At 29.9% G+C, this 27,368-nt stretch overlaps 4 protein-coding genes across 6 annotated transcripts; 3 read left to right on the plus strand and 1 right to left on the minus strand.

Annotated features, from left to right (window-relative positions):
* Positions 1–1,230: 1,230 nt before the first annotated feature.
* On the minus strand, positions 1,231–14,413 carry LOC130902693 (protein tramtrack, alpha isoform-like). Of its 2 annotated transcripts, XM_057814953.1 has the most exons (6): positions 13,933–14,413; positions 9,250–10,249; positions 8,495–8,893; positions 8,060–8,436; positions 7,716–8,008; positions 1,231–5,506 (listed from the first exon to the last, which is right to left on the minus strand). In XM_057814953.1, exons 2-6 carry the CDS (start codon positions 9,535–9,537, stop codon positions 5,385–5,387), a joined length of 1,479 nt encoding a protein of 492 aa, XP_057670936.1. In that variant the 5' UTR covers positions 9,538–10,249; positions 13,933–14,413; the 3' UTR covers positions 1,231–5,384. The 2 variants fall into 2 exon arrangements, with proteins under 2 accessions (XP_057670936.1, XP_057670935.1); XM_057814952.1 differs by lacking the exon at positions 13,933–14,413 and having other exon boundaries at positions 9,250–10,492.
* On the plus strand, positions 11,234–13,148 carry LOC130902692 (U4/U6 small nuclear ribonucleoprotein Prp4). Its single transcript, XM_057814951.1, has 6 exons — positions 11,234–11,465; positions 11,519–11,723; positions 11,780–12,112; positions 12,168–12,350; positions 12,409–12,624; positions 12,685–13,148. The coding sequence occupies exons 1-6, from the start codon at positions 11,312–11,314 to the stop codon at positions 13,112–13,114; spliced, it is 1,521 nt and encodes a 506-aa protein (XP_057670934.1). The 5' UTR covers positions 11,234–11,311; the 3' UTR covers positions 13,115–13,148.
* Positions 14,414–15,542: 1,129 nt separating the features above from the next.
* On the plus strand, positions 15,543–27,340 carry LOC130902040 (uncharacterized). Its single transcript, XM_057813839.1, has 12 exons — positions 15,543–15,793; positions 16,426–16,723; positions 17,716–18,655; positions 19,295–19,394; positions 21,195–21,251; positions 21,310–21,545; positions 22,598–23,130; positions 24,808–25,119; positions 25,281–25,664; positions 26,558–26,826; positions 26,880–27,043; positions 27,103–27,340. Exons 2-12 carry the CDS (start codon positions 16,434–16,436, stop codon positions 27,298–27,300), a joined length of 3,483 nt encoding a protein of 1,160 aa, XP_057669822.1. The 5' UTR covers positions 15,543–15,793; positions 16,426–16,433; the 3' UTR covers positions 27,301–27,340.
* Positions 18,779–23,224, plus strand: LOC130902695 (phenoloxidase-activating factor 2-like). 2 transcript variants are annotated; one of them, XM_057814955.1, is made up of 5 exons: positions 18,779–19,008; positions 19,101–21,135; positions 21,195–21,251; positions 21,310–21,545; positions 22,598–23,224. In XM_057814955.1, exons 2-5 carry the CDS (start codon positions 21,051–21,053, stop codon positions 23,156–23,158), a joined length of 939 nt encoding a protein of 312 aa, XP_057670938.1. In that variant the 5' UTR covers positions 18,779–19,008; positions 19,101–21,050; the 3' UTR covers positions 23,159–23,224. The 2 variants fall into 2 exon arrangements, with proteins under 2 accessions (XP_057670938.1, XP_057670937.1); XM_057814954.1 differs by lacking the exon at positions 18,779–19,008 and having other exon boundaries at positions 19,747–20,041; positions 20,882–21,135.
* Positions 27,341–27,368: the final 28 nt, after the last annotated feature.

The following is a 27,368-nucleotide window of genomic DNA, read 5'->3' on the forward strand; positions in this document are numbered from 1 at the left end:
GGATAGAAGTGCTTTGAATTTATAGAAAAGAACAAAAATTAGTTTTTTTTGACATACTGGATCCATCAGCAGACTCAAAATACTGGACAGTTTAATTTTGTATAGTGTTAATGTCATTAATATGACCAAAAACACTCATTAACACCTCAAAGAATAGTAGAAATTCGGTGAATTCATTGAAAACGATAAAAATTGGAATTTCTTTATAAAATTGAAATAAGAAGAGACCAACAGACTTAAAACGATTGATAGCTTGATATTGGCAGGTGTTAATGTCACCTAAATAGCAAAAAAACACTCATTAACACCTCCAAAAGAGATAGAAGTGCTTTGAATTTATAGAAAAGAACAAAAATTAGTTTTTTTTGACATACTGGATCCATCAGCAGACTCAAAATACTGGACAGTTTAATTTTGTATAGTGTTAATGTCATTAATATGACCAAAAACACTCATTAACACCTCAAAGAATAGTAGAAATTCAGTGAATTCATTGAAAACGATAAAAATTGGAATTTCTTTATAAAATTGAAATAAGAAGAGACCAACAGACTTAAAACGATTGATAGCTTGATATTGGCAGGTGTTAATGTCACCTAAATAGCAAAAAACACTCAGTAACACCTCCAAAAGGGATAGAAGTGCTTTGAATTTATAGAAAAGAACAAAAATTAGTTTTTTTGACATACTGGATCCATCAGCAGCCTCAAAATGCTTGAAAGTTTAATTTTGTATAGTGTTAATGTCATTAATATGTCCAAAAAGGGTCATTAACACCTCAAAAAATGGTAGAATTCGTTGAATCCATTGAAAAGGATAAGGATCAAGTTTATTATTAAAAAATAAAAGGACATAGGAAGAAACTATCGGAATCAAAATGACAGATTAGGTGTTAATGTCATTCATATGACAAAAAACTCTCATTAACACCTCAAATAGGGGTAAAAGGAGCCGTAAACTGGATTTTACTTAAAAATTTGTCCAATTTCGTTAAAAATATACCGAATAAAAGATATTTTAAAAAAATAACGTATCCATATTCTAAAAATTAACAAAAATCGACGGATTTCGATGAACCGACTATAATTGTACCATAAAACTCATTTTTTTTTTCTTTTTAAAAGATAAAATACAAATAATAAACTGTATAAATATAAATTGTATAATAGGAAAGCATTTTTGTCAAACTTTAATACAAATATATGACAAAGTCCGTACCTATAACCTACATTTTTATTTTTTTTTCTTTAATATTAAGGTATACATAAATAATATACTTATATTTTAAAAAAATCATTATTCTACCGAAAGGACATGTCTGCAAAAAACGATTTTCAAAATAACCCCGTCGAATCCACCTGCATTCCAACTAGCTTCGATACAACTAAATATTCGATCACTGGGTATATATTTATACCGTGTGATGGTAATTTTCCTCTCACTTGGAATCGATTAATCTATTTATTTTTGTTAAAAAAATACAAATAAATTCGACGTACGTGGAAAAAAAATAAGGGAGAGGGGGATCGTTTTTTTTTCCAGACACTTTCTATGGGTATATGGGATAAAAATACCCATAACGATAATACACACATATTACAAATACTGAGAGTGGAGCAAATAGATTGTGTTATTATATAGAGGGTGATTTCTGTTTAAAATAATTATAAAAAAATAAATTGGTAATCGTAAGTGGATGATAAATTTTTTTTTATATAAATATAAGTCTTCGATTCGAACTGCGAAAGTTGAAAATATTTTGAAATACACTAAAGTAACGTAAAATGGAATATTAGCGGGGGTATTTTAGTAAAATTATTCGAAAGAGGCTAAAAATTCGCAAAACTTAACCTCAAAGTATTTAAAATAATATTTATAACTTAGATTTTTTAAATAAAAGTCAATTTATGTCAGGTTTGAATGTAAATACTATTAAATAATCTATAACTGAATGAATTTCGTCGAGAAACCTTTGAAATTGTTAATTGAGGCTAATAATTCGCAAAATTTATGTTACAATATTCAAAAATGTTTATTTTTAGTAAAAATTGTTGACATATTAGTCGAAACGTGTCTAACTACTCCAAAATTAATGTCGAACAACCTATAACTGAATGAATTTCATCGAGAAACATTTGAAATTGTTAAATGAGGCTAATAATTCGCAAAATTTATGTTACAACATTAAAAATTGTTCATTTTTAGTAAAAATTGTTGACATATTAGTCGAAACGTGTCTAATTAGTCCAAAATTAATGTCGAACAACCTATAACTGAATGAATTTCGTTGAGAAACATTTGAAATTGTTAAATGAGGCTAATAATTCGCAAAATTTATGTTACAATATTCAAAAATGTTTATTTTTATTAAAAATTGTTGACATATTAGTCGAAACGTGTCTAATTAGTCCAAAATTAATGTCGAACAACCTATAACTGAATGAATTTCATCGAGAAACATTTGAAATTGTTAATTGAGGCTAATAATTCGCAAAATTTATGTTACAACATTTAAAATTATTCATTTTTAGTAAAAACTGTTGAAATAAGAGTCAAAATATTTCATATTAAGCTAAAAGTAATATTCACCGAATTATTATTGAATAAATTTTGTTGAAAAAACTTGAAAATTATTAATTGAGGCTAATAAACTGCAAACTACACTTTAAAGTATTTAAAATGAATATTTAAAGTAAAAAATTACTAGAACAATTAAAAAATGACCAATAATATTTCATATTTAAATAATAAAGATAAAATTTATCTAAAAATAACCTCAAAATTATCATTTGAGGCTAAAAATTCACAAACCAAGCCTCAAAATTAATATTTATAACAAAAAAAATAGAGACAAAGTTCAATGAACCTAAGATAAAGTTTCATTGATTATTATAAAATATCAGAGACGAATTATTACGAAAAAGCCTCAAAATTATTAAAAAAGAGGCTAAAAATTTGCAAATTTAGCCTCAAAATCAAAATTTATAGCAAAAAACCACCGAGAAAAGTTGCAAAGTAACAAAAATAAAGTTTAATGAAAAATATTAGAGAAGCAATATTAACAAAAAGCCTCAAAGTTATTAAAAGAGGCTAAAAATTTATAAACTTAGCCTCAAAATCATTATTTATAGCAAAAAAACTACCGAGACAAGTTGCAGAGGACCAAAAATAAAGTTTTAGGGAATTTTATAAAATATTAGAGACGCAATATTAACAAAAAGCCTCAAAGTTATTAAATGAGGCTAAAAATACACAAACCAAGCCTCATAATCAATATTTATAGTAAAAAAACTACCGAGACAAGTTGCAGAGGACCAAAAATAAAGTTTTAGGGAATTTTATAAAATATTAGAGATGCAATATTAACAAAAAGCCTCAAAGTTATTAAATGAGGCTAAAAATACACAAACCAAGCCTCATAATCAATATTTATAGTAAAAAAACTAGCGAGACAAGTTGCAATGGACCAAAAATAAAGTTAAATGGTATTTTATAAGATATTAGAGACGAATTATTAAGAAAAAGCCTCAAAATTATTGAAAGAGGCTAAAAATTTGCAAACTAAGCCTCAAAATCAATATTTATGCCAAAAAAACTAGCGAGACAAGTTGCAGTGGACCAAAAATAAAGTTAAATAAAAAATATTAGAGAAGTAATATTAACAAAAAGCCTCAAAATTATTATATGAGGCTAAAAATTCGTAATCCATACCTGACAAGAATTAAAAAATAATAGTTTGAGCAATAAATAACGGAATCTTAGTTAAGATACATCCATTTGGACTTAATATACTTTTTTATATATATAAATGAGGCTAAAAAATCACGTAAACTTGAAAAAATTATATAAAAAAAGTTGCTCTAAATTCTTTTTTGTTTTCACAACATTATCATTCACTTTCGATTACCCCCTTTCACCCTTAATCATCTACTTACAGAAACATCCCGTAAAAACCAAACGTCACAACTTAATCATCAATTTTTTCACTTGATATCGAAAATAATCCAAATTTCGTCGAAAATCTCCGACAAATATTGAAACAAACATGCTATTGTCATATATTTAATAAAAAAACGACAAAAAAATATGCAAAGTTTGATTAATACGGAATTTATATGTAAAGCACTATAAATAGGACTGCAATATTAAAGTCAGTGCAGAAGACTGTCCGGCTAGGACCAGTGATATGTTCCTAATTCTACTCTACCATTGCCAATGGGTAAATCTACTTCTTTTTTATTTTATTTAAAAAAAAAACGTTACCGCAAAAAGGGATCAACATATTAAACTATAAAAATCTGTTGGACAGTAAAGTAAAACAAATAAAATCCGGGTTCGTAAAAGTATTAAAATTACGAGGGTGAATCAATACATACCGCGCCAGTTATAAGCCTCCTGTCAAAATATTGACAAGCTACGACATTTTATTTACGTTCTAGGCACACGAAATTCCCTATAAGGTGTCAGATGTCGATAGATCAGGTTAAAGTCGATTATTTTCTGATCGCACCCGGTATAATCAACCTTTACTAACCTCGAAATGAGATAATAGCTTATTAAGTGGATTTAATACTCAAAAAAGAAAAATAAAATAAAATCAGGGTTTTTCAAAATTTAAAGTATTGAAATTACGATTACCTCAAAAATAGTTATTTAAAAAAAAAAGGTAAACCAATTAGAGAACCTTCAGAACGAACTGTACAGATATCAAAAAATATTACGTTAAAAAATGAAAAAAATTTTGAACTTCTTATTTGATTGACCAACCCTCGTATTAATTTTACAAAAAATCTTGTTTAAAAAAGTCACCGAATGAATCAAATATTAAAGGATTTTATTAAAAAAGTCTTGCCACTGCTGTGTTTCGATCGAAAATTTGATTTTTTATAAAAGAAATATATATAAATAAATAACGGTATTAACAAAGTGGACGGGTGGATTTTAATAAAAAAAGGACGGTAAATAAAAATTTTGAAAAATATAAATAATCACAATAGCAAAAATAACTTAAAAATTTAATTGAAGGGATTGTATCCCCCCATATTCGATATTAGATATCTCGTAAAATAATTAAAATAATGTTATAGTTGATCCCCCTTTCGCGAATTTTTTACTTTACAAAAATTATTTTGGTATTTTCACCATATCACTACTTTATATTTCTTTTTAATCGTATTCAGTTGAAGATTCAAAACGACGTAACTCAACATTAGAAATCGTTCATTTTGATTTCGACATTTTTCTTTTAAATTTCGTCGTTTTGTATACAAAACTCTCTACTTATATAACAACTAAATACAGTACAAAATTACTTTGGTCTTTACAAAATACTAATAAGTGGAATTTTTATTTTTTCAATAATAATAAGTAAACGAGACTTGTTCTCATTTACTTTGATCGCTGTTGCTCTCGGAATGATCTGAGTTATTGTTGATTTTACCTCCTTCGCTTCGTTCTTTCTTAACGATTGTTATATCGGGACAGTTTGCCAATGATGACGACGTACCTGGTAACACATATATATTTACGAAAGAGAAAAAACTTATGAAAAAGTACACGAAAACAAACTCTATTAACGATTTCGAACAATAACTTCACAAGAGATTCGAAAACTTTCTTCTTCTTTTTTTCTACGATATAAATATAAAACCTTAAGCTTTAAATGTATGATTTGTCTATGATTTCTTCTTTTTTTTATTGCGTTATTAAGTACTACATTTGTTAGGACAAGTCCAATAACTTTCAACGAATGCATCAACGTCAAACTTCATTTTCTTCTACCAGGGGTGTAACAATTGTTTTCGATTAAGGATATAAATTAGAATAATCAAGGGGATGGGATATACGAGGATTTATATCAAGTTAAGATGGTAAAAACGAGACGATTTTGATTTAGGAAATAAACGTTTTTCAGATCTACAGTTGTTCCTTGTTGACAATTGCATATGATAGAAGTAGATCAACAATACTTAACCCAAATTTCTATATTTCAAATAAATTGACAGCTACAGGTTACAAGGTTAAAAACAGAAGAATTCATCAAAATACACCTAACCTAACTTTTAATGGTAATTTAACCAGTGACGTTACACATTTTCTCGAATCAAGGTAATTTCTTCTTTTTTAATAAGTTTTACGTTGACAGATGCATATGATGGAAATAATTGGATGATTTAACCTCATTTTCTTCTTTTTTAAAAAATTTCTCGTTCACAGTTGCATGATTAAAATAATTGGATGATTTAACCTCATTTTCTTCTTTTTTTTTAAAAATTTCTCGTTCACAGCTGCATTATTAAAATAATTGGATGATTTAACCTCATTTTCTTCTTTTTTTAAAAAAATTTCTCGTTCACAGCTGCATGATTAAAATAATTGGATGATTCAACCTCATTTTCTTCTTTTTTAAAAAATTTCTCGTTCACAGTTGCATGATTAAAATAATTGGATGATTTAACCTCATTTTCTTCTTTTTTTTTTAAATTTCTCGTTCACAGCTGCATTATTAAAATAATTGGATGATTTAACCTCATTTTCTTCTTTTTTTGAAAAATTTCTCGTTCACAGCTGCATTATTAAAATAATTGGATGATTTAACCTCATTGTCTTCTTTTTGAATAAGTTACTTATTGACAGTTACATACATTAAAAGTACATCAATAATAACTTAACCCAACTTTCTTCTTTTTTATAAAGTTTTTCGTTTCCAGTTGCATATTATAGAAATAGAAGAAGAATTTAACCCAATTTTCTTCTTTTTTCAATTACTTCTTTATTGACAGCTATATTATAAGTAAACCAATAATATGAATTTCTTCTTTTTTAAATGTCTTATGTGCATAAGTTTGTCAGTCATATATCTGTAATTTCTTCTTTTTCACGTTGTTAGCTACGTATATTAAAATAGTACAAAAACTCTTCTTTTTTATTAAGTTTCTCATTGACAGGCACATATAATATAAATATATCGATTATTTAACCTAACTTCTTCTTTTTTTAAAGTTTTTCGTTAACAGTTGTATGTGGTAGAAATAGATCGAAGATTTAATCTAATTTTCTTCTTTTTTAAAAATTTCCTCGTTGACGGCTGACAGAAATAGATGGATGATTTAACCTCACTTTCTTCTTTTTTAAAAAATTTCTCGTTGACAGTTGCACATGATGTAAGATGATTTAACCTCATTATCTTCTTTTTTAATAAACTTTTCGTTGATAGCTATATATTAAAAGTGGAACAATAATATTGATTTTCTTCTTTTTTATTTGTCTTCTATCAATAAATTTATGAGCAATATACCTGTAATTTCTTTTTTTTAAAGTTTGACAATTGAATAATTTAACTAAAGTTTCTTTTTTCGTGAAGATTCGTCTTTATTTTAGATATATTTTGATTTTTAAAAATTGACATTTCGGCCTACTTCGGTTTGTATCAAATTAAGATTTGACATTGACAATTTTTAAAGTTTCATTTTGACAGCAACGTATAACTTAACCTAACTTTCTACCTACTTAATGTCCCTTAATTGACAGCTATATAAGACACGACTTAACCTCACTCTCGACGCTATCAATGACTTCAAAATTTATTGTATCTTACCAGGGGTATAAGAAATTTTCATAATTCAAAGATATACAAAAGAAATATTGAAATTTGTAATTTTTAAAGGGATGAAATGATCGAATTTATCTACTATACTACTAGATAGGGTACTTACCACTAGGATTACTGGTCGTTACCAAATTTTTAAAAACGTTGGAATTATTCGAAGGTACATCCGGCAGAACGGAATCGTTTTCGTCATCGGAATCATCATAAGATTCCCCAGCGACCGATTGCCTGCTCGAATTAGCGTCACTGGTGTCCATTTGCGACATGGAAATCAAATAATTCGACAAAGTTTGTGGCGTAACATTCAATTGTTCCGCTGCTCTAAATAGCGTAATTTCTTTACGCTTCAATTTCAATAGAACGTCAGTGGGGCCTTGCTCCGTCCAAAAATCGCGTACCCTGCAATAACTCAACTCAAACAAACCCCATAACTTATTTATCATTACTTACCTGTAAGGATGTTTCAAACACCCATACGAATCCCTGTACCGACCGTATAAAGTACCGTAGGACACTCCTAATAGTTCTGCGGCGACTTTCATCTCCAAGTTTTTCGTTTTAATCGCGTCCATTACTCTTTTAGTGAACGGTTCCTCCCAAAACTGCTGTCTCCTACCGGTATTCAAATAATCGTTCATTTTAATAACGTCCGGCCACTCTTTCTCCAGAGCTGGTGTAAGGAACGATTGATTTCCGGATGTAGTAACATTAGAATTCGACGTAGAAGATTTATTAAACGATCCTACGTTCAATTTCTCTTTAGATTCGTTTGCCGAAAACGAAGTATTGCTCCTATCGTCGATTGTTACTTCATCTTCATCGTTGGACTAAAAAAAAAACGACGTTATTGATTTAAATCCGTCGATTTTGTCAATAATGACGTACCTCTTTTTTAATTTTTACCGGGGGATCTTCCGTTTCCGTATTATCTGCTCCCTCGTTCGCAGATTGATCCTCGTCCCATATATTCAAGTCATGTTCGCTGCTCGACATCGCATCGTTGGAATAAGCGTCGTCTTGATTGGTCGTTCCACCTGATACTGTCATGATTTTAGGTGTTGTGAATGTTTGGTCGTAATCGTCGATGGGGGGACGGCCTCTTTTTCGTTTAAGGGACGAAGTCGGGCTATTCGGCATAACTGTTTGCACTTGGGGTATTGCTGTTTGTACCCCGTTCGAACTAGTGTCGTTATTACTGGTTTGTTCTTCATCTCTCCAAGAAACTTCCGCCAAACCCTTTATCCTGAGTTCTTCGGCTGTTTTTAATAACGTGGCAAGATGACACTGACAAATTTTTAACTTTTGAGTCTTGTTGAAAATTTTGAGGTTATAATCAAAATTCGACGATTTTATTGTAATTAAATAACTAAATTTATAATAAAAACGAATTGAAACGTAAATAAAAGTATCAAAATAACCCGTTGAATTTATAATAAAAAATTTCGTATAGTCTTTGTTTGTAATTGTACTTATTATGCAATAAAGACCTTGTAAATTTATATATCGGATTGTTTGCATGAACTAAATTTACTATTAACTAGTGAATGGTATCTATTTTTATACTTTTATTATTATTATTATTACTATAGAATTGATATAGACACGGACACCTGCTAAAGAATCTTGAAAAATATACTTACATGTTCAACATTAATTTCTCCTTTGTACATGAATTCGACTAAACATTTAATATCTATATATTTTACATCTTTCATGATAAGTATTGGATCCTTTTCTTCGTATTGAGATAGTATCGTTTCAAAATACGTGCTACAAGCTGACAAAACAATCTTGTGAGCCTTTATTGTTCTCCCTTCGCAAGCTAAAGTAACATCACAGAATGCTTCACGTTCCAAAAGTTGAGAAAACATCGTTTGTAAATTGGAATGATGGTATCTCCATCGCAAACAATATTGTTGAGGTAACATTTTCACGATTTTTTTTTGGTTATGTTTTCCAAACAAACTGAATTTTTGAGTTTACACCATAAATTACGATTGTATTATTGATAAACACATCGAAAACAACTCGGAAATATTGAAAAAAAAAATCGATAATACTTGCAGCTTTTTTTCAGATTCTTTTTAATAACTTCATAGTTCGCGTTTTAAAAAACGACAACATTTCACAAAACACTGTACACACCTATAAATCGTTGTTGCTTTCATTTCATAGTAAAATCACTTTAAAAATCGGATGACCTTTTCTCAAAAATTGTAGACGCGTATGTAAATGTTCAGTCATTTGGAAAATTCCAATAAAAAAATGTGTCCTTATGTCTTTTATGACTCAGTGAACCAATAGAAAACACGTAAGATCCCTATAAACCATGTATAGTCCGTATATTAGCCGGGCCAAGCCTTTGGGCCGAATCAATAACGTTCGTCTTAAAAAAAATGCACTTAAAAAATATTCAATATTTTTCAATTTTTCTACCAGCTCTACTGAAAGTGGCGGACGCAGCTATCAAGAAACAACTATCTTTTTAGGCTAAACTAACGGCATCGTATAGGTAAAGAATAGACAATATAACGCAAACTCAAAACCGGGTCAAAATTTTTACTAGTTACACCGACTGTACCAATGATAATTAGGCCTTTCTTTATATTTATTTTTATAAACTTGTGAGATTTTTTGATCCTAGAAAAAGAAACAGAAAATCAAGTTCAATGATCGCGTCGCATTTCAAAGTCAAACAAAACTTTGGAATTCGACATGAAATAAATAAACATGCCGAATATAATCTGTCATCCAGATTAATATTAGTCATCGACGACCTTTAGTAGTACATTAATTTTTATTTTACGATCTGCCATTCAAAATTACAATTAAAATTAAATATATTCACCAAACATATGCTATACATATCTCTCTCTTTGATTTTTCGAAAAAAACATTAAGAGAAAGATAGAAGATAACTTGTATGGATAAAATTCTGTAAAAGAAGGCGGAAGGCCAAATTCGACATAATTGACATTAAAAAAATATACCGCTTATTTTTTCTACTTCATAACAGATGGCTCTCTACTATAACCATTAAATAATTCCAATTTATAAACATAGAATAAATCACAAATTATCATATAAAAGGATTAATAATTATTAATATTTAAAAAAACCATAGACCTATCAGTTCATTACATTTACCCACTGGTATACCAGGGCAGAAAGGACCATATCATATGATTACGATCCGATCTGTTTCCGAACAGCAATGATCGTGATCCGGGTTAGTTTCATCATAGAGCTTTTCGGAAACTACGATTTGAATTCAAGTAGATCATTTATCACATGATTGTGTATTTTAAACCTTAATCACATTTTTATCAAGTTCTTATAATTTCTTTGTGCGTATATTGTAACAATAATATAATTGCCATAGATCACTCCGTTAATAGTAGGTAGTCATTTAAAGGAGATAAGTAATTTGTTAATTTCAAAAAAGCTATAGAAAAATGATTTAATCCATCAGCTGATCGCATTTATATAATATCAAATGATTACAATCTGATTAACTCTGGTTCCGAGCAACGTGATCCGGGTTTAGTATCAGAGCATCTATATCATGATCCTGTTAACCCGAATAGTGTTTATGTCTATGCTCCGATTGTAATTGAGTAATATTTCATAATAGAAAAAGAATAAGAAGTTAACCTCAAATTTTGGACAAACGTAAACAAACCCCATTTAAAATTTAAAAACATGTCTGATGACGAAGAACTTCAGTATGTGAAAAAAATAAAAACTATCCATTACGGTTCGTTGGAAGATAATGAAAAAATTAGAATTGAAACCCAAAATGAAGAAAGTAACGAAGCTCTACCGGCAGCAACGTCTCCTACTCCAGAGACTTCGGGTAAACCTTCTATTTCTAACAATATCTTTAATTTTATATAACTTATTTAATAGAATACATGGAGCTTGAAGATGCTATGTCACGAGATAAACAAGCTTTACTTGAAGAATTCGAAAGGAGAAGAAAAGCCAGATCAATTAACGTATCCACCGACGACGCCGAGGTTAAAAGAAACTTACGTCAACTAGGCGAACCGATTTGCCTCTTCGGAGAAGGTCCCGCAGATAGAAGATCGAGATTAAGAGATATTTTAAGCCGGTAAGATATATTTTTTTGTATATTACATATAAGATTTTACGTTATGATTAAATCAGCATGGGCGAAGATACTGTGATAAGAAGAGAAGCCGAAGAAGAAAGGAAACAATTCGAAAAAGATCAAGAAACTACTTGGTATCACGAAGGTCCCGAATCCCTACGAGTAGCTAGGTTGTGGATAGCCGAATATTCCCTACCCAGAGCCAAAGATCGTTTAGAAGAAGCGAGGCGATTAGCAGATTTACCCGCCGCTACTAAAACCGCTAAAATGCAAGAATTACAGAAAAAAATTCAAGCCACGTCGATTTATTCCAGCCAAGTAGGAGATACAAGACCGATTTCCTATTGCCAGTTTAGTCCGGATTCGAAATTATTAGCAACGGCTTCTTGGTGAATAATTTCAATATTTTTTAATATTGTTTTTTGTATAATTAATTAATTACAGGAGCGGTTTGTGTAAAGTTTGGTCGGTGCCGAATTGCGAGTTAAAACAAACGTTAAAAGGTCACACTTGTAACGTTGGGGCCATAGTTTTTCATCCGTACGCCACTAGCGAACGAGATGAAAAAATATGTAACATGGCGTCTTGCGCCGCTGACGGTTCCGTTAAACTATGGGATTTTGTTAGGTGAATTAATTATTTAATTAATTATTTAATCGAGTGATTAATTAATTAATGTTTTTAGTGAGGAACCAATTGCTGATATCGAAGGACATATGCCGCATAGGGTATCAAGGATAGGTTTCCACCCTTCTGGGAGGTTTTTAGGTACTTGTTGTTTCGATAACTCTTGGAGGTTATGGGATTTGCATCAATGTACTGAAGTTTTACATCAAGAAGGTCACGTTAAACCGGTTTATTGCATCAGTTTCCAAGTAGACGGATCCGTTTGTGCTACGGGGTAAGTGTTGTATAAAACAATGTAAACGGGGTAATTTTTATGGTATTTTTGTTGTTGTAGGGGTATGGATTCTTTCGGGAGGGTTTGGGATCTTAGAACGGGGCGTTGTATTATGTTTATGGAAGGGCATTTGAGGGCTATATTGGGTATCGATTTTTCTTCAAACGGTTATCATATAGCCACTGCTAGTGAGGATAATACTTGTAAAATATGGGATTTACGTAAACGGTCTATTTTGTATACGATTCCGGCTCATACGAATTTGATATCGGAGGTTAAGTTTCAAAAATTCAGTAGTAATTATCTGGTGACTGCTTCGTATGATAATACTGTGAAAATATGGACTAATAAGACGTGGCAGCCTTTGAAGACGTTGTCGGGGCACGATGGGAAGATAATGTCCGTGGATGTTGCTCCTAATGATCAGTATATTGCCAGTAGTTCGTATGATCGAACTTTTAAATTGTGGATGCCTGAATCTGGGGTGTAATTACGATTATGTGAATACATTTTTTTATTAATTTTTTCCTAGTTTTTATTTATTTACCTTTTTTGTTATACAGAGTGTCGAAAATTTGGCGATTTCAGGGTGTTGATGTTTCCTGTTGGTTTATGCTCTTAATTATTGAAATGGAACAGGAATTTTTTAAAATTTTGCTTAATAGACGAACTTGTTAGATTTTTTTCAAGAATAGATCTAAATTTGCCTTAGAATGATGTTTTTTTTTTATTGTTTCATATATTAAGACAAAATTTCTGCTTGAAAATCGAATATTTCAACTTAAATTTCCCTTTTTTCTATTGTATTTGAATGTAAATTAGTAATTTGAAAAAAATTTACCACAATTGATGTTTTTTACCATAAATTGGTTATTTTTTTGTTTCGACTCTCTTGTTTTATTTATTTTGACAAAAAAATTAAATTTTTGCTTAAAAATCAGATATTTTCACTCCACTTTCCTTCTTTTCATGTTTTATTTCTCTGAAATCTATCAAAACGTGTCTGATTTTGGTTTAGTTCAAAATTTTTGTTAAAAAAACCCAAATTTTGGATTCGTGTCATTATTATAACCAAATTTTCTCTAGTCCTTTATTACTTGCTCAAAAAATGACATTTCTACTTAAATTTCACTTTTTTTTAGTATACATTTCTAATTTGGAAAAAATATTGGCCCCAATTACGCTCCTTTTCATGTTTTTTTTTCTCTGAAATCTACCAAAGTGTGTTTAAATTTGATCTGGTTCAGAATTTTTGGCCCCACTTGATGATTTTGATAAAAAAATGCACATTTTTGCTTAAAAACTTACCTTAATGTGTTAAATTATACAATCTCGTTGTTTTAGCCAGAAATTTTCACTTGAATTTTGATTTTTTTGATCAGTTTCAATTGGAAATGATCAATTCGAAAAAATACTCAATTATTTTTACTAGTAAATCATATTTTTTAGGTTAGATTTCACTATTCAACTGTTTATAACAAAATTTCAATACGAAAATTCATATTTTTGTCCCAAAACGACAAATTTTAAACAAAATTGGCATTACTCGTATCAATTTTGCCAAAAAATCAACTTATTATAACCAAATTCTTCCATCTCTCATTTTTGCTTAATAAATAACCACTTTCACTTGAGTTTTGCTTCTTTTCGTAAATTTAACTAGGAAATTAGTAATATGAACAAACATCACTTACTATTTTCACTAGATATACTGAATCACTATTCAATTATCATTAATAAAAAGTAAATAACGAATAAATTTTAGTTTGTTTTTGTAAGTAATTATTGAGGAGGTTAGAAATAAATTAAATCGAAATATTCCTAAATTTTTATTTCATTTCTGATACAAAAACAATAAATCATGTATCTGATTCTTCTTTTTTATAGATACAATTTACCGGAACTGCTTATTAAACGCTCGTTAATCCACTTGCAATAGATGTATGTCATCGATTAAATTAATCGATTATTCATCGAATCTAAACGCATCAAATACAAATAAAAAGTTTCAAAGTATTTGTAGAATAATCGATTATAAGAAATGACAGTTGTGCTGTCTCAGTAATATGAACAGACACGTACTTACTTCATTTTAAATACATATTCAGTCTTTATTAAAATTTTCAAGTTCCATGTTTTAATTTGTTGCAATCAAATTAATTGGGGTTTAATTCGATATTGAACAGAGACGTACTTATTTGATTTTTTAAGGATATTGTTTTCATATGCATGAAAATTTGTAAATTCCATGATTTAATGAATTAATACGATTTGGAACTTGGACAGAGGCGTACTTGTTTGATTTTCAAAGGATATACATTTATTTATATTAAAATTTGCAGATTTCATATTTTGATCATTTTTAATAGAATAATTAGTGTTAATTCAATAAGAAAAGTAAACAGAGGCGTACTTATTTAATGTTTTTAATGATATATTATCAGTTTTTAATTTGTGAATCTCACATTCTATTAAATTGTAATGATATATAATAATTTTATTCATTTAAATTCTGATATTTGTGTTTTATATCTAAAAGAACATTTTAATTGGAAGTATTGAATGAAAAAGAATCGATTCTTGTCAACAAATAATCGATTCTTGTTAAATAAACGTCATATTAAATAAATAAATAAAAAAAATCGATTTTTGTTAACGAATAATCGATTTTCGATCGAATTTTTAACATTCTTCACTATCACGCATTCAAACGATCTTTCATATTGAATCACGTGATATAAAAAAATCGATTGCGTTAAAATTAATAACAAAACATTTTATTTCCGTTTTAAAATCCCGATTATACGATCAAAAACTTTACATAACCTTCAGAATGAATTTATTTCGAAACGAAAAAATTGATACCCAGACCTACGCCGCCACTGTCCGCTTTACCAGTGAAAATTTCACGCGATGTAATCGGATGTGTTCTTGGGTGTTCCCCACTTAAAACTATTGCTCAGCCACAATAAACTGTTTACAAGTCGACCGAAGACGTAACCGATACATTAACATAAAGTCAGCGCATGCTAGTGTTTAATTTAAAAGAATTTTGACCGGCGCTATATACCATTGGTCAATAATTGCTTTGAAATTATTATTAAACTAGCCAGTTTCAAGGTATTTGACGAGTCGTATCATATGTATGATTGTTTCGAATAAGACGTAGGTAAGTTTATATTAATACATTATTACAATCATTGTTAGTACTACCAATTTCGTGATTTATAAATATTAAAGTAAAAGTGAATAAAAACATGAACATTCTAATTAATATACGAGGGTTTAGAAATAAATTCTACCTATCTATATTTAATTTCATATTTTTAAAAGTAGTAGGACTAAAAGGATACTATTTATATAGAATAATACTAATAGTATCAATTTTTTTAACTAAAATTAATATTTTTTTTGTTTTTCTTTCATTTTTACGTAAATATCAACTAATAAATTGTTAACTTTTTGACTTTTGACATATGAAGATAACCTCTCAAAATATCGTGTATAGAAAATCGATTCATTATTAATACTAACAAAAAAAAACTGGAAAGTACCGTTATTGTTGTTTAATATTATTTTATATTTTATAAACAAGGTCGTATTGTCTTTGATTTCGTTATTAAAGACTAATATATTCCATCAGTTTGGTTATATTACATAAGAATCAATCAATTCAAATTAAAATATGATATTAAGACCTTGAAAATCTAAATTATAAACAAAAAATTGCATCTAATCAATTTAAATAAATAAAAATTATTTTTATTGAAATAATATACGTGAATAGTTTTTATATTACAGTTGTCGATATGATAAATTATTCTTCCACCACCGTCGCCATATTTCTGTGTCTTTTATGTTGGACGCAAGGTCAAAATGAGGATTTGGACTCTTTAATAAAATCAGTTTTTAACGTTAAAAATCAATCAACTACTACTTCGACATTAAAACCAGTAACTTCGGCTCAAGGTGTTGATTTACAACCGGTGGAAAGTCACGGTGGAGAAGCGGGAGAAACGGGAGATTGCGTTTGCGTACAGTATTTTCTATGTAAAAATGGTACTGTTAATACCAACGGAGAAGGTGTGATAGATATTAGGTTTGTATATTGTTTTCATAGATTCCAAATATTTATATTAGGATCCAATTTAACCGTTAATAATTACGTAGAACTATCAATTAGTTTTACGGGTTTAATTTAATAAAATAGTTCACTTACCTTTACGTAAATATTTACTTCTAAGCACTACACAAAATAAATAAATATAATTTGTTTATTAATCTAAAATACAGTTAAAAAATACAAATAACTGAAACTTTTGAGTCAATCTAAGTTTTAATTATTTCTGACAGTTCTCTTCTTTTTTTTTTGAAAATCGTCTGTATTTGAGTAAGTAGCAATCCAACTAATTTATAAACTCAACAAACGATTGGATAACATCTAGCAGGTGTTTGTGACAGTTCTCTTCTTTTTTATAAAGGGCGTGGTCTGTAATTAAGTTGATAAACATAAAATTATCTCAACACATAAGTTTTTATATAAAGGTTAGATTACAATCTTGCAGGTAAACGTCGACGAATAGACATAAAACGTACGTTTCATGATTATACCAGGTATTTACAAAAAGTGGATCAATTGACGATAATCTTTTTATGGATTTATTACGTTTTTTTTATTTATTATGCAAATAAAAACATATCTATTTGTTGTAAATTATTAATGACAACTCTCTTCTTTTTTTTAACACGTGGCTGTATTTAAGATGTGAAGTAATTTAAATTTGAAGTAATATAATTAAATTTTCTTTTAAATAGCATTAAAATAGAAGTTAGAACAAGAAAATAGAATTGTTTTGACATAATAATCTATTATATAAAGTTTAGATTACAACCCTGCAGGAATACGTCGATGAATTGACATATAATGTATGTTTCATGTTTATACCAGGTCTATACAAAAAGTAGTTTAATCGGCGATGATTATTTAATAAATTCATTACTATATTATTGTTAAAAAATCGTTTTTTATTTATTTTTATCGAAGTTTAGATATCTTTAAAAAGTTGTAAATGTAAATAATCCGTTTTCCAGAATAAACGAAGGTCCATGCGGTAACAACTACCTCGAAATATGTTGTAACAGAGACAACACCGTAACCGAACCGATTACCCCCTCTCCGGTGACTAACAAACCCAGAGGTTGCGGATATTTAAACACCGAAGGAGTGGGTTTCAGAATAACCGGTGCGGCAGACGGCGAAGCTCAATTCGGGGAATTCCCCTACATGGTAGCCATCTTGCGAGAAGAATCCGTCGAAGGGAATCCGCTGGTATTGAAAGTTTATCAATGCGGAGGGGCTTTGATTCATCCCCGAGCCGTTATAACAGCAGCGCATTGCGTGACCGGTAAAAACAAGATTTTCAAAGTGAGGGCCGGGGAATGGGATACCCAACACGACGAAGAACTCTACCCTTATCAAGACAGAGAAGTGGAATCGATACAAATACACGAACAGTACTACGCCGGCGCTTTGTTCAACGATATCGCCATATTGTTTTTGAAAACGCCGGTGGATGCCGCCGATCACATTTCGACTATTTGTCTACCTCCTCAGGAGCACGTCGTGCGATCCGGGGTGGGATACGCCACCGGTTGGGGTAAAGATCAATTCGGGAAGAAAGGGAAATATCAAGTTATATTGAAGAAAATCGATCTGCCTGTCGTTGATAACAAAATGTGTCAGGATAAATTGAGAACGACTCGTTTGGGGAAGTATTTCCAGTTGCACAATAGTTTTATGTGCGCTGGGGGTGAAAAGGGGAAAGATACTTGTAAAGGAGACGGCGGTAGTCCTTTGATATTCCCCATTGATAACGAAACTGGGAGGTATTATCAAGCTGGGATCGTTTCTTGGGGGATAGGATGCGGGGAGAACGGTACACCTGGGGTTTATGTTAACGTGGCCAAGTTTAGGAATTGGATAGACGAACAAATGGTTAAACACGATCTCGATACTTCGACTTATAAATATTAGATATAATGAAAATTAAATAAATTCTTTGTAATAAAATGGTTTATGAATTTTTATGTGGTTTTATTCAACGCTCAGAAACATAGCGATTTAAATTGTCAAAATCCGTTAATCGATTTTTAGCTTGTCATTCGTTTATAAATATTTTATCTATGGTTAATTATATTCTGTCTGTCTATGACTAATCTTTGTCTATGACTCTGTGTTAGTATATTATAAAGTGAAGTTAAACAATTATCGGTTGTTTTGATAGTGTGTATTATTGTAAATAATCGTTATAATAATATGAACATTTCACGAAATATAAAATATTTCTTCCTAAGGAAACTTACGAAAAAATTTTAGTGTTTGAGGTGAGTATTTTAAAAGATATAAACAAAATACTTTTTGACATCTTAATTTGAGGTTAGAATCCAAATCTGAACCAATATTCATTTTCTTTTAGATTATTTTAGTCAGACAAACGTAAAAATAGCTGAAAGTATGAAAAATAAGTTTATTTGATGCAAAAAATCATCATGCGGTTCCGATTTGTTGTTAAATAATTTCCATTATAGTGGAATGATTCAAAAGAAACATACCTTTATATAAAAAATCGTATATCAAAAAGTGATTGAAATCTTGAAATAATATTTCAAGGGAACATTCTTGAAGGACGAATCTTTAAGAAAAAAAATCAACATTTCCATACATGAGCCCATTTACGAGGTACAGATCGTTAAAGTTAGCATATTACAAAGTGAGGCTAAAAAATTATATTCAACTTCGATAGTCTGTATCATTTTAAATAATCGTTATAATAATATGAAAATTTCATGAAATATAAAATATTTCTTACGAAATTACTTACGAAAAATATTAGTGTTTGAAATGAGTATTTTAAAAGATTTAAACAAAATACTTTTTGACATCTTAAAATGAGGTTAGAATCTAAATCGGAACTAATATTCGTTTTCTTTTGGATTATTTTACTCATACAAAAGTAAAAATAGTTGAGAGTATGAAAAATAAGCTTTTTTGATGCAAGAAATCATCCTGCGGTTCCTAATTATTGTTAAATAATTTCCATTATAGTGGAATGATTCAAAAGAAACACCTTTATATAAAAAATCGTATATCAAGAAGTAATTGAAATCTTTAGATAATATTTTAGGGGAACATCCTTGAAGGACGAATCCTTAAGGAAAAAAATCAACATTTCCATTCATCGGCCCATTTATGAGATACAGGTGCTTGAAATTAGTATATTTCAAACTGAAGTTGTAAAATTATCGTTAACTTTGATAGTGTGTATCATTGTAAATAATCGTTATAATAATATGAAAATCTCAAGAAATATAAAATATTTCTTCCTAAAGAAACTTACGAAAAATATTAGTGTTTGAAGTGAGTATTTTAAAAGATATAAGTAAAATATTTTTTGACATCTTAAAATGAGGTTAGAATCCAAATCTGAACCAATATTTGTTTTCTTTTGGGTTATTTTAGATGCACAAAAGTGAAAATAGTTGAAAGAATGAAAAATAAGTTTTTTTGATACAAGAAATCATCCTGCGGTTCCTAATTATTGTTAAATAATTCCCATTATAGTGGAATGATTAAAAAGAAACATACCTTTATATAAAAAATAGTATATCAAAAAGTGATTAAAATTTCGAAATAATATTAAAAGAAAACATTCTTGAAGGATGAATCTTTAAGGAAAAAAATCAACAGTTTCGAAATATAAATCCATTACTGAGTTATGGAGCATTAAAGTTGGGGTATTAAAAAGCAAAAAAAATTAATATCATAATAAATAATGGTATTTGAAATGTGGAAATTTCACAAAATATGAAATATTTCTTTCTAAATAAACTTATAATAAATATTAACTTCTTGGAAAACATTAAAACTATGAAAAAACACTCGAGATCATCTGGTGGTTACTATTTTTTCAATAGAATTAGTTTAAAAAATTTTATATTATAAAGTAATGAAAGTATCGAACAAAATTATGGAAATATGATCTTAAAGGATGAATCTTTAAGGACAAAAATCATCAGTTTCAAATATAAACTCATTTTTGAGTTACGGAGAGCTAAAGTTGAGAAATTGAATTAAAAAAATTTTGAAAATCCCTATTATGATAAATTGGAGATTTAAAAAATTCGAAAACTTGTAAAAATTATTTCTTCGTAATTAAACGTATAATAATAATAAAATTACTTGTTTACAATTTATAAGGAAAATAATCGACTCACGTTGTTGTTAATGCTTATAATAATAGTCGATATCATCTTAATAGACTAGAGACCTTGAATATTGAGATTTTTTATTACAAACTAGTATTGAACACGAAAAAATTTTTCAAATCTAACAATTTGTACGAGATATCAACACACCGTTACCAATAATGATTCTATCTACAACAACAAATTATTTGCTTCTTTTTTCTTTTATGATAATCATTGAAATAGAAGCAGACGATGACAAAAAAGGTGAGATACGAGGAGTATACGAAAAATATCCACTGAATTTATTTAATCTTTGTTTGTAGAACTTAAAATTGGTTGCGGCTACAGAAACAAATACGGAGCAGGACACCAATTATCCGGTGAGTATTATTTTCTATTGTCTTAATCCACCATTTTGTTTCATACAAATTATTACAGGTGCTCGAGATGGCGAAGCCCAATTCGGCGAATTTCCTTGGATGTTGGCTTTATTCGAAGTGGATAATAGAAAACGGGAGAAATACAGATGCGGGGCGTCTCTAATTCATCCTCAAGTAGCATTGACAACTGCGCATTGTACAGAAACCAAAATTTCCGATAATAAATTCAAAGTGAGAGCTGGTGCTTGGGATATGGAGCTTCTAGTAGAAATCCTACCTTATCAAGATGTCGAGGTAACTATAATAATTGTTAAATTGTGAATTTTAAATCACAGGATACTTTGGAAATGAAAATATTTTCATTTCTATGAAATTTAGTTAACTTTATATCAAACGCCCCCGGTATACACATTTAAAAATGTTTTATGTCATTTATGTTTTATACGCGCTATCTCTTTCTAATACATTCCATTGGCATCTATAGTTGTTTATCTATGTTTTATTTGTAATCGATTCTATATCGATTAATCGAAATAAACGTCAATTAAATAACATACACGTGTATCTGATTGCAATAAATAAATTATTTTATCTCGTTTAATAAATTTATTCACGCGAACCGAGTATTTGTTCAATTGACAGTGACCTACATAAATGAGATTTCGTTATTTAATAAGAAAACGTCCAGTCGAGTAAACAACATAATTTAATATTTAATTGAGGTTATAAATTTGCTAGTATGAAGTAACTACACAAAAATCACAAATATTTTAATTGATTTGTTGTTTTTTTTACGTCGTTTATAATAAAATATCGCATAAACCAGTAATTATTTGCTATACAGGTTGTCTCGTAAATAATTAATCGCATAAACCAGTAATTATTTGCTATACAGGTTGTCTCGTAAATAATTAATCGCATAAACCAGTAATTATTTGCTATACAGGTTGTCTCTTAAATAATTAATCGCATAAACCAGTGATTATTTGCTATACAGGTTGTCTCGTAAATAATTAATCGCATAAACCAGTAATTATTTGCTATACAGGTTGTCTCTTAAATAATTAATCGCATAAACCAGTAATTATTTGCTATACAGGTTGTCTCGTAAATAATTAATCGCATAAACCAGTGATTATTTGCTATACAGGCTGTCTCGTAAATAATTAATCGCATAAACCAGTAATTATTTGCTATACAGGTTGTCTCTTAAATAATTAATCGCATAAACCAGTAATTATTTGCTATACAGGTTGTCTCGTAAATAATTAATCGCATAAACCAGTGATTATTTGCTATACAGGTTGTCTCGTAAATAATTACGATGTCAAGGTCGTTTTTTTCAGGTAGATGACGTAATAATTCACCCTAAATACTTACCCCAAGCTTTATATAATGATATAGCGATACTAATATTAAAATCGCCGTTGGAATTGGACGAACATGTTAATACAGTTTGTCTCCCTCCTCAAAATTTCGTCGCGGTAGATTCCGGAAGGGGTTTTTCGATGGGATGGGGTAGAATCGAGAAGAATTCGAATGAAACCGCCGTTTTACTTAAAAAAATCGATTTGCCGTCGGTTCCGAGGGAAAATTGCGAGCGGATGCTTCGAAAAACTCGTTTCGGACCGTCTTATCGAATGCACGAAAGTTTCTTGTGCGCTGGGGGTGAAAAGGGGAAAGATACGTGTAGAGGAGACGGCGGTAGTCCTTTGGTGTTCCCCGTAGGAGAAGATCCTGATAGATATTATCAAGCTGGAATCGTTGCTTGGGGAATCGATTGTTGGGAGGAACATATTCCTGGTGTTTACGTCAACGTGGCTAAATTTAGGAATTGGATCGATGAGCAATTAACGAAGAGACGTTTCGATGTTACTACGTATCGATATCAATCGAAAATCGATTAATTTTTTCGATGTTTTCAATACTTTTTGTTTCTATTTTATCCATAATAAACATATATTTGGAATAAACCTTGTATTTATTATTTACTTTAATATAATTAGGTTATCTTAAAAATGTAATGATCGTATTTGATTTAAAATTTGTTGGAACCAGTTTAAAAGGTCGTTTATCACGTAATTAACTTTAAAAAAAACAAATTGGAAAGTACAGATTCTATTAATCATGTATTTAGATATGGCAACACTGTTTGTGGTAACGCCCCTCGTATAAAATGAAAACGATGAAACGTAAAATTACGATGACGTCATAATTGCACAATTTCAAAACCAGATTTGTTGTTATGGTGAAAAAACATTACTGAATATAAAAAAAATGAGAAAGAATTAGCCGGTTCTGAAAAAAAACCTTTTATCCATGAAAGTACAGGTGAGTTTAATGAAATTACGTTTATGACTAACGTTAAAGGGGAAATACTGAAGAATATAGTCGAGTAGATTAACAAAAACATATAATCAATAATTTTTAGTATATTTATCGATAATTAATCATATATTTATCTTATTTTTGCTCTTGAATAAACGTTTTTTCAACTAATTATGACAAAATATCGATCAATGAACCCTAAATTAGTGACAGTATCGACGCAGACGATTTTGTTAACCTCAACTATTCAGAGCTTCATTTAAAATAATTATATCTTCCTTAGTAGGTAGATAAGTACATAATTCCTAGATTCAGAAGGATTTTTCTAATATTTAGAAATATTTTCGTTGTTTAATCTGTTAAATATGGAACATAATTAATTTTATATTATTTGGTACTCGACTATTGACATTACTACATAAAACACATAACCTCAAATAAACGCGAAGACTTTTTAATATATTTATTCTTATATGAAGAAAATCTGTATCAAAGATGTAATGAATTTAGCGCAAAACTAAACTTATTGAAGATAGATGCAAATTAATTTGAGTTGTAAGCCGGGTATTTCCAGATAATATAATTAAATACATTTCAAACCTTAATAGGTCTGGTATTGAGGCGGTGTTAATGATATAAATTATGTCACAATAATATAATTATTACAATGATATAGAATGCAAATTATTTGGAAATTTTGTGACTTTAGGTTTTTTTAGTAAACCGCGAAAATACAGAGCCGGATTTCGAAATATACGTTCAATAAAATTTCAAAATAATCAACAGATTTTCTATTTTTATTTCAACGGTACTAAATGTACCAAAAATAGAGACTATTTCAATTTTTCTTAACGAAATACACATTATTGTTCATAAAAATTGTTTAGAAATAGTCAATAAGTTTTTATATAGTTTTTATAAAATTACCTGCGTTTTCCCTCGAATTGAATCCATTTGAGTGTGTTTTGTTAAAAAATAAAAGAAGATCTTCATAAATAACGATAAATTGTAATATTTACATAATAAAATATAGAAAATATTCTTATAAATTAACTAAATTAGAATTTGAGTTTGTTCGATTTAATTTACAGGTATCGGCTCAACGGACGGGCCTAAAATAGTGGGGAGACATAAACCCGCCGTTGGTTAATACAGAAGAAGTAACTTCACCGAAATCATTTAATATTCAGATGTATTAGTAGACGGTTCGACCTTGTACATTAGAATAAGAAAACATGAAACTGATCTTAACCTTATTATCGTTGGGGTTATTAGTTCATGGGCAAGAAATAAACGAAGAAGAAAGAAAAATTTTACAACAAATTTTCACTTCCACCGAAACGAATAATAATGATTTTAATATGCCAGGGTTCGAGGAAGTGCCTCAAACGAAAACCGAAAGTTATGGAGCTTTAGAAAAATGCGGGGAAGGTAAAACGAGAGGGATCAAAAGATGTGTGCAATATCACGAATGCGACGGAAAAACTAATACCATAGTGCAATCGGGCGTTACTGATGGTTTCGGAATTATTGACATCAGGTGAGTTTTTTCATATTAATTAACAAATAAACCGTGTCGTTATTTATATATTTTTATTAAAGAAATCACAGTAAAAATAATAATTCGTCGTGGTAGTAGTGAAAATAATAAATCGTCGTGGTAGTGACTAATCATCCTAACCGACTTTTTTATTATTTCAGATTTGGTGGAAACAGAGAATGCGAACACACTTTGGACGTTTGTTGTAAAATATCGGCGGGTGATGTTAATAATAATGATAGTGACATTGATAACGGTAATGAAAATAACGGCACTAAAAACACTAACGACATCGATAATGGTGATAATAATACTCAAACCACTCCGATTGTGGATCAACCCAGTTTTTGCGGTATCCGAAATCCCAACGGAATCGATTTTAAAATAACCGGAAATACTAACGAAGCTGAATACGGAGAATTTCCGTGGGCCGTTGCTATTTTAAATTATCAAGCCGTATCACAAAATGATAACTCACCTCTCGTATGTGGGGGTTCTTTGATCACCCCGAATGTCGTTCTAACTGGAGCCCATTGCGTCTACAAGTAAGTTTTTTCCATTACAATAATATTTTGTTGTTAAGTACTTAGCAGCCATTTTGAAAAAATATTTATGTACTCGACGTTGTCATATGGGATTCATTCGATTTTTAAATCGATTATTCATTCAAAACATTCGATTCGTTAATGTGTAATATTCAAATACATAATACAAGGGAAAATCTAAAAGTACTACATAAATTGCAATAAATTGTTGAAATGCAGAGAAAGGTCCAAAAGTACTATAAAAATCTTTAAATATGAGGGGAAGTTCGAAAGTACTGTTTAAGCTGTTGTAAGTTGCGGAGTCATTTTGAAAAAAATATATTCGACTTTGTTATTCAAAATTCATTCGAATTTTAAATCGATTAATCGTTCAGAACATTCAATGAATTAATGTGACGTTCCAATAATATAAAGTGACGTCCAAAAGTCATTGAAATAGTACAAGGGAAGGTTCAAAAGTACTATAATAACTGTGATAAGTTGTTAAAATATAAGGGGAAGTCCAAAAGTACTGTTTAAACTGTTAGAAGTTGTTGTGTATTAGTCATTTGGAATTAATTCGATTTTTCAATCGATTAATCGTTGAAAACCTTCGATTCATTAGTGTGTAACATTCAAATAATACAAGGGAAGGTCCAAAAGTACTATTTGAACTGTCAAAGTTCTTGGTAGGGTTATTGAGTATTAGGCGGCCATTTTGTAATAAGTATAGTAAACCTTATGTATTATATAACCTTGACGTATGTAATTCATTCGATTTTTTCAATCGATTAATCGTTCAAAGCGTTCGACGAATTAATATAACGTCTAAATGATACAAGGGGAAGTCTATAAGTACTATTTAAGTTGTGATGATGTTATTTGATGATAATATTTAAATTTCGTGGTTCCAGATATAAAATATACGATCTGATAGTTAGAGCCGGTGAATGGGATACTCAAACTGAAAAAGAGAGGTTGCCTTATCAGGAAAGGTCGGTTAGGAAAGTAATTTCCCATCCCGATTTCAATCCTGGTAATCTTTACAACGATTTCGCTCTTCTTGTATTGAATGACCCTATAAAAAAAGCTAAGAACGTCGGTACTATTTGTCTACCGCCCCAGGGGACAGTAATCAACGAACAAAAATGTTACGTCAGCGGTTGGGGGAAAACTGTTTTCGGTAAACTTTTTTTTTGGGTATTTTCTCGTTAGGAATTCGATTTTTCGTTTTAGGAAAGGTGGGGGTGCGTCAAGCTATACTCAAAAAAATAGAGTTGCCCACGATAGAACGTAGAAAATGTCAAGACACTTTGAGAACGACTCGGTTGGGCTCTAAATTTGAGCTTCACGGTAGTTTTATTTGCGCCGGGGGGGAGCAAGGGAAAGACGCTTGCACTGTGAGTATTTCCTTAAATTAAACTGAAATTTGTCCATGAAATTACGAATTTTATTTCAGGGCGACGGCGGTAGTCCTTTAGTGTGTCCTGATCCTTCGAATCCGGAAAGGTACGTTCAAGCTGGAATAGTGGCTTGGGGGATAGGATGCGGTACACTCAATATACCGGGTGTGTACGCCGACGTTGCCAAATCTAGATCTTGGATAGATCAAGAATTGCGAAGGCTAAATATTAGCGACGATGCTTATACCAAATAATCGAAAAAATTATTATAAATAAAATTATTATTTTTTAAAATGGTTTCATTTGTTTTTACCTACCCCGT

This window comes from Diorhabda carinulata, chromosome X (genome assembly GCF_026250575.1).
Source record: "Diorhabda carinulata isolate Delta chromosome X, icDioCari1.1, whole genome shotgun sequence".
Taxonomy (NCBI): Eukaryota; Metazoa; Arthropoda; class Insecta; order Coleoptera; family Chrysomelidae; genus Diorhabda; species Diorhabda carinulata.